The sequence below is a fragment of the Belonocnema kinseyi genome, chromosome 5 (genome assembly GCF_010883055.1).
Source record: "Belonocnema kinseyi isolate 2016_QV_RU_SX_M_011 chromosome 5, B_treatae_v1, whole genome shotgun sequence".
Taxonomy (NCBI): Eukaryota; Metazoa; Arthropoda; class Insecta; order Hymenoptera; family Cynipidae; genus Belonocnema; species Belonocnema kinseyi.
Genome location: NC_046661.1, coordinates 116,444,783 through 116,453,437, shown reverse-complemented (window position 1 = coordinate 116,453,437; position 8,655 = coordinate 116,444,783). Strand labels below are relative to the sequence as shown.

General features: G+C 34.5%; 1 protein-coding gene across 1 annotated transcript; it reads left to right on the top strand.

Annotated features, from left to right (window-relative positions):
• The first annotated feature begins 889 nt into the window (after positions 1 to 889).
• On the top strand, positions 890 to 1,276 carry LOC117173851 (secreted RxLR effector protein 161-like). The gene has a single exon (XM_033362497.1). It carries the CDS (start codon positions 890 to 892, stop codon positions 1,274 to 1,276), a length of 387 nt encoding a protein of 128 aa, XP_033218388.1.
• Positions 1,277 to 8,655: the final 7,379 nt, after the last annotated feature.

Sequence of the window (8,655 nt, the reverse complement as noted above, 5' to 3'; positions counted from 1 at the left end):
ATACCCAAAGGCAAGAAAAGGTCGTAAAGGAAGTATGGGTTCAAATTCCAAATTCCTTAAGTATCCTGCAGAGGAGATTGAAGAGAAGAAAGAAAATGATATCACCAATGAAGATCTTTCCAGTAACCGTGAATCAAGTATCGAAAGTGAGGACTGCACGAAATATATTCCAGAAGACAATCGCAGGTGTTCAGATCGAAACAACAAAGGGGTCCCGCTTTCTAGGTATGTGGAAGGATTAGATTCAGATCTGCAAGTAGAAGTAGAACCAAGAAGTTTCAAGGAGGTTATGCAAAGCTCAAATCAAGCAGACTGGCGATCGGCAGCAGAAGGTATCGTGAGTAAATATAAAGCAAGGTTAGTCGCTCAGGGATTTTCTCAAACATTTCGGATTGATTATGACGAAGTTTTCGCACATGTTGCGCGACTAACCACTTTTCGAACACTGATAGCCTTCGCCGGAAAAGAAAAAATGTTTGTATACCACTATGATGTGGAAACAGCTTTTTTGAAAGGCGATTTGGAAGAGACAGTTCTAATCAAGCAGCCAGAGGTATTTCACCTTCCAGGTAAGGAGCATATGGTTTGTAAATTGAACAAATCCCTATATGGATTGAAGCAAGCCGTAAAGGCACCTGGAACGAAAAACTTAATGAAACACTTATAGAACATGAGTTCATTCAAGGACAGGCTGATCCGTGTGATCAGTCTTGGAAGGTTGCACCATTATCTTAAAATTCAAGGCGATCGGGACGAGGAAGGGATTTTTAGGATCAATCAGCCTTAATATATTGATGATCTGCTCAAATCGGTCGGCTTGAGTGGCGCAAAAATACCAGAAATACCAGTAGACAGGGGATACGCCAAGTCAAGGAAGGATGAGAATTCAATGGAAGATAATAACTCCTATCGAAGACTCATAGGAAAACTCCTATATATAGCAGTTAACACGGGACCAGACATTTCAGCCATTGTGTCCATTTTGTGTCAACACAACATTGGAGCCACAAAAACTGACTGGGATGAAGCAAAAAGGACTGATTTATACCTCAAAGGAACAAAAGAATTAAAACCTAAACTCGGAGATACCAAGGACAGCAATAAAGAATTTCTGATTGGATATGCAGATACAGACTGGGTTGAAAACAGAAGTGACAGGAAATCCAACAGTGGATATTTGTTTCAATCTGAAGAAGCAACGATAAGTAGGGCTTTAAAGAAACAGGACTCTTTCTTTAACGGAGGCAGAATACATTGTTTTTGCAGAAGCAAGTAAAGAAACTGTTTTATTGAGACAGTTGCTAGAAGACTATGAAAAATATCAGTCCGGACCAACAATTTGGTTAGATTATCAATACTGTCCAACCGAATTTATGGTGGCAGATATGTTAACTATGGCACTGAACTACATAAAGTTTTCTACACATCGAAAGAGTTGTGGGCTAATTTAGGCTGTTGTTTTTTATTTTTCTGTTTTAGATTATCATCGTTGAGGAAAGGTGTTGGAAATACAACGATGATTCAGAGATAGCTGTACTAAAGTTCTGCAAGTACGTAGAGGGAGATGCAGTTATCTAAGATTCTGATGGCTCGTCCACTTGTGGGTAGAGAGGGCACAGTTTTGTCTCGGAATTTGACCTTTGATGTGCATTGCTCATACAGATCGCTTCTCATACTTAAATTCAGTTTTCTCAAGTTCAATACAAGTTTATCATATTTTAACAAACTTCCGTAATATTTATAAAAATATTATTGTTTTGAATTTTATTAAATGCATTGGTGAGCTCAATCATTATTTAAATTTTTCCTACTTTTTTGTACCAAGTTGTGATTTTCCATATTAAAACCTTATACTGATTTTAATATACTGTCATGATATAGTAACTTTACAGCTATCAATAACAGTGGATAGTCTTTGCGGGGCATTTTTCTCAAGAGTGCACCCATCGCCAAAATCGGGCGATAACGAAGGGGAGGTGGTCAAATTGTTGGATTTTGTGTGAAAAGGCTTTTTTCCAAATTTCCTTAGCTAATTTAGTATGGGATGAAAAACATGTTGGAATGTTAAATGTTAAACTCAACCTATTTTTTAATCTTTTTTTTGTCTCAAAATAAAGTTCAGGACTCTCACTTTCGAATCCGTGAAAGAAGCTGTTTTTTGTTTTGAGAAATTAAATTTTGTCCATTCTGTTTTAAGTAAACTGCCTCTTCCAAAGAAGTTAGATAATCTTCATTGCGGATATTATAACATGGTTGCTTGAAAACAATGAATTAATCAAGTAAAAATACCAATTTTTGTTGGTCTTATACGAAAGCCGCTAAATACAGAAAAAAAGTCTTTTCACACAAAATCCAAAAATTTCACCTCTTTACCTTCTTTAAATATTTAACTAAATACCAACAAAACAATATCATCAACTATCATCCAATAGGACTACACTTTGCCCAACTTTGACTCTGATAGAATTTTCGCGTGAGTACATTTATGAAAAAATGATCATTTTGAAAAAATTCAAAATAATGTTATAAAAATTCTCACTGCATCATGTAAGTCTCATTAGGAAAACAAAAATTTAATTCGAAAATATTTCGAGAGTATGATCAATTACGATTTTATAGATTTCAATTTATGAAGCTATTTAAAGTATGGAAAGAAACTACCACGAAGTTTGATTTTGTTTACATTTTTCTCATACAGTTTTATTGATTGAAAAAATTAGGAATGTTTGAATCGTATTATACTAGCGATTGCAGCCGAAGTTCTGACATCGTAAACTTCGTCTAGTCTGTCTTTTTGACCGAGATTGCTCTAGAAATCGTAAACTATGGCGTTATCTTCCTCACAGTCCTCGGGGGAGTCGCAGGGTGGTAGCGGGTAGTCATCAAGAACGTACTACTCTGACGTTCACTCATTCTTCGTACGTATGTGTGGTATGGGGGCATCTATTTATTTTCATTTTTTTAACCATGCTTTTGTAGGTAATCCTACGCTTTTGAATGTAAATTTACAGATGGACTCTCTGAAATAGAAACAAAAACTTAGAAACATTAAAGAAACCCTCATGAGAAGTTTTTCACATGGACAGAATAAAAAAATATACATGTATGATATTTTGTCAGTCGTTTCAAATTAAATCCTTTGTATGCTCATAGATCTTCTGGGCAATATTTGAAAATTCTTAACAAAATCATGTCAGTTCAGTATAGACCATCGGCTATTTAAATTTCATAGATTTTCAACTGTGTTAAGATTTTTAAGACAAAAACCTAAAAGTCGTGTCGCCGTTTTTAACATTCAAATTTCACCTTCACTTTCGCGGATTTCATAAAATCTCAACATCTTCAGAAGCACTTATGGAAAAAAAAGGATTTTACTTCGGTGCCTATCTGCCGTCGAATGGATTGCCCGCGAGAACACTGTTTTAAGGCCTAAAAGACAGGACGAGATCGTTCACCAGCTATTTTTTAACTGCAGTTCTGATTTTCTTTATCGAAAAATGTTAAGAAAACAGAACTGTAATTCTTCGGCTAAACCATACAAGAAACGACAAACTGTGAAGAAGAAAAATGTTTCATCCCTAAAAGATCTAACAAATTTTCTTGAAAACATTTTTTTACTAAGATGGATAGTCTATTTTCATCGTGAAAAATGTTACTGAAAATAAAAAATTAGAATATTGGAAACGCTACTAAAAGTATAATAAGACGGTGACTGACAAACTTGTTCAACGTAATATAGATAATTTTTCCTCGTGAACATACGTACTTTAATCAAATGCGAAGCGCAAGACACGCGCCAAACGAGCTTGAACGACAAAGAATTAACATTTCCAAAATTACAGAAGTCAATATTATCACCTTTAATTTAAAAAGGTATGTGCACAAACATGGGGCATGAGCAAAGACCGAGCACGTAGCTGGCTACGATAATGGGCCAACGTGACGAATAGATTTTTTAAACTGTTTTTCTATTCCGCTGAAGATCTGTAATCAATACAGTGTCAACGAAAATTCTAAACTTGAATTATGTTTGGTATTGCCGGCTCTGAAGTTTTTACTATCAGCACTTCTCTTTTCTGTTTATTGACGTAAGCTTTTCCAGCCTTTCTCGTACGTTCATTCTTTTCTCTTGTCATTCTAATTTGACATTTCGTTAAAAATTCAGTTTACAAATTTTTTTAAAGTTTAGGAATCACAGCACATTTTCGAAAAAGAAAAACAATTTAAAAAAAAATAAATCAACAGAGCACCATGAACAAAAAACTTTTGTGTATCCAATGTCGTGATCCAATTCGTGATGGTCGCAAAGCGAGATTCATAGGGGTTTCCAGCGAAATTTTTTCAATTTACCCTATTTAATTTCTTTTTACTGGGTAGTAATATCAGGATGGTTTTTAACCTAGGCAAAACGATTTTAAATAAAAACTTAACTTCATTGAAAATCTAGAAAATCAATAGAGAAAATACGTTAATCTTCATTTCTCTAACTATCAAAATATGTCCAGATGACCCAATTGTACCCCCGAACCTGAATGCGACATGTCTGTCCATCCGTAAACACGATAACTCTCGTAAAAATATACGGACCAAATGCATTTTTGGCACACTTTTTTTAGGACGTAAGAGAAAGGACGAGTTCGTTAACCAGCGATTTTAAATAAAAAATTAAAAAGCTAAGGCATTTTTAAAATTTTCTGGACCATTTTTTTAGAGAAAAAGAAATTTGCTTTTTGAAAGCCCTACAAAATTATCCTAAAAACTGTTTGTATTTTCTTGAAAAATAAAAAATTCCAATTTTGATTGCACAAAAAATAAAGTAAAATAAAGAATTTCATTTTGTGGTCAAATCAGGCAAGATACAAAAGAAGATAAATGAACAAAAATTGTGATCCCAAAAAAGATCTACAAATTTGTTAAAAAATCACTTCTTGATAGGACGCGTAGTTTTTGTTTTATCCGTGAAAAATAACATGAAAAATAAAAAAAAAAATTTGTAAAAACGACACAAGTTGAGAAGAAAAATTATCTATCAAAAATTGTTTATCCGTAAAAGAGCTACAAATTTTTATGAATCACTTTTTGATAGGAAGTCTAGTTTTGTTTTCAATCATAAAAATGACATTTAAATTAAAAATTAAGAATTTGTAGAAAAAACGAAAAAAGGTACGAAAACAAATTGATATAGGCGAAAGTTATTCATAAAAAAAAATAGAAATTTGTTATAATTTATTACATTCATATCATTTACGATTGAGATAGTATTGGATTGGTCCGTAATTTGACGGCACAACATTCAAATTTTGTACCAAACGACGCAACATAGGAAAAAAAGTCTCAAAGAAAAATTAGAGCTTTTGAAAAATCCTACAATATGTATTTTAACTATTTTTAAATGGGACACGTAACTTTGTTTTTATTTATCGTAAGTAATATGCAGAAAATAGAAAATTCCAATATTACGCAATAAGAGGTGAGTGTCACGATGAGAATGTGTACCTCAAAACCTACAGAGTTTTGAGCAACTTAATCATTAAATATACTTAACTAAGTAGAAAATACGTCACATGAAAACGCATATAAATATTGCGATCTAAAAGAGATCTTTTTAAAAAGTTTTATTCAAGCATTCCAAATCCAAAGAAGAAGTATCCGAGCGCGAAGCGCGAGGTTTCAACAGGTCCGAGCGCTAAGTGCGAGGTAACCCATTATCGAGCGCGAAGCGCGAGAATTAACAGATGCGCGCCCCAGGCTCGCTCAAACTCGTGAGCGAAGCGATCCGCGCGCGATCAGAATGTGCCCGCTTCATTTTGCTTCAAGCACATGTAAACACTTATAATACTACTGCTCTTCATATTAAAATAGCCGTATCTGCAGTTATAATAAGTCGCCTATCATTTCTCTGAATATATAAAATGTTACTCCAGTGCACGGAAAGTAAATATTTGTGTGATACAAGCGCGCCAAATAGGCGACTGCCGACGAATGTGTAACTGGCAGCATGAGCCGGAGGCTCGAAGCGAATGCGAGAACGTATACCAGTTCGAAGAGATTTCATCTTTCAGACAAATTCTGCATCCATAAGAGTATGAATCGCCTGATAACATAGGCGATATAGCGTCTATTGGCGCGCAGTTTATGAAGTCTACATGAAAGTGTCGAAAAATCCATAGTGCAGCCGGTAAAAAACGAAGAAATACTATTTTTTATATTATTATTATCACGCAATAAATCACACACTTAAACGCTGTACCTATCTACCTAAAACTACCTACCTGAAATTGCATACCTAAAACTACTTAACCACATACCTACCTCCGTTCCCACTTACTAACCAACTGAGCTATCGACCACTTGAACTTTTGTGCAAAATTCTTAGTTATAGAGTCAAAGCATAGAATCTGATAAATATAACTATCCCTATTTATTGACAATCTTTCGTCTATATACATTTTCTCTTTATTTTGTTCGTCGAGATATTTTAAAAGTTTTACAAATATTTTAGGAACTTTGCGAAAAATTTCGCAATTATTTAGATCACTTTTACTGTTCAGGGTACAAATAACTTCAGATGAACTAAAAAGCGGAACCTAAACACTCTGGATTTTTTTTAATGCGTATTCCTCTCAGTAAGAGATTACCAAACTTGAAATAAGCTAAAATAATACCATGCGCTTTTCGGCTAGGTTAAATGGACTTCGATACTAGAGTCTGTCAACTGCCAGTTAGATCAGACAATACTCTGGATTCGTGAGATCTTGTTTCAATTCCTTCTGCCTGCACTTTTTGCGATTTTGTTTTCAAATTTTTTATGAAACTATTTTTACATATTTCATTTTAACTTCATATAAAAAAATTAATAATAATGTAAAAAGAACGTTCATGTATTATGTAACGCTTTTTCCTTCCCCCTCCCTAAATATCGCTTTTTCTATATTAAGTTTATGTAACTTCACATTTGCGTCACACTACGTCAGACCCCCCCCCTCCCCCACCCTCCTACGCGCGCTACGTAATACTTGCACTTTCCAAATGTTCAATCAGATGCAACAGAATAAAAATTTTATTAAATTTTCTATTCAAATTCTAAAGGTTGATAAAACAACAAATTTTTAAGTGAACATTGTAGCTTCATTGAAATAAATTTAATATTCAATTGCAAAAAACAGAGGCCTTATTCTAAAAAAAAATCGCAAAAAGTGCAGATGGCAAGAATCAAGCTCACACCTTCCGGTTACAAATGCAGAGCGCTACTGTCTGATAAAGACCCTCTCATCGCGGTCCGTATAGCCTTTTTAGGACAGGCCGTAAAATGTATACTTAGGGTACAGCGTTCTATAAAGTAACATAGATTGTGAACTGATTGGCTGATGAACATTTATATCAGTACTTTATGATACGATGAGTGCAGTGACCCCAACTTTGGCATGTGGATGTACATTTGCGCTAATTGATGTGGAAACATATTGCGTTACTCGTCCTTCGTCTCGAGCAATGGAGGGTGGTGACTCTCCATCTCACCATACAAATGAGGACGGCAGAAAATGAAACACTGGCGCCACTAGCGCGACGCCCTACATTTGAATGAAAGCTGATTAGAATCATGGGAGATTTAGTGCCTTTCGCAGCTTTTGTAATATTTTGGACATTTGCGGATACTTAAAAAACTTTGAGCTTGAACTAAGTAGAGTAAAATGGTCAAATTTAAAGATTGCGTTTTTATCGTTTAAAACAACTAAACTAAATGTTCTTAAATTATATTGTAAAAAATATTTTCTATTTTTAATGATTTAAATGATCCTACTGTAATTATAATAAAAATATACAAGAAATTATAAATATCGTAATTTTTAATATTCAGTATATTGTATTAATCGTTAAATGGCTGAAAAGAATGTCAGTATTAAAGTGACTAACTTTACTGTGCATTAATTTATTAATTTACTCAAAATTTAATTAAAATATGAAGATATTGTTTAAATATGGAACAAAGGCATCGATTTATGTAGCTTCGAACGGTCGATCGGGGTACGACTCAACCCGCTCAAACGGAGTAAAAAATGTTCTTCTCTGTTCAAAAGTGTAAGGTTGAATATTGGCAACCAGCAATTAAGCGTAACAATGAGGATTTTATTGTTAAACCTGGCATTACGATTTGTCTACAACGATATCCTTTTTACCTATGATAATCGACTGGCTTTGACGGTTCCATGACATATTCTCATGGCGCGCTGGGTGCGCGGCTCGCTTCGCTCGCATGTTTGAGCGTGCCTAGAGCGCACGACTGTTGGTCTCGCGCTTCGCGCTCAATAATATATTTACCTCGCGCTACGCGCTTGATCTTTGTGCATAGACTTTTAAAACTAAAGATGAAAGTATCGACAACAGTAATTTGTTGATTGTGAATTCTCTCTTGTTAAAGCTCCTTCGGCTTTAACGAACACATTCTCATCATGTATCTCGTGTTTCGCACTCGAGTTTATCCCTGAAATTGTATATCATTCCCATAAATGTATATTATTATAATTCGTAACTTGCATTGGCAACTTTTGTCGTTTTTCCATAAACTGAAGTTGCTCATTTCCAAAGTTTTCTTTATGGTTTAAACTTTACTCATACGGTCTACAGAGCAGCCTTACCGTTTTTTAACTTCTAAAT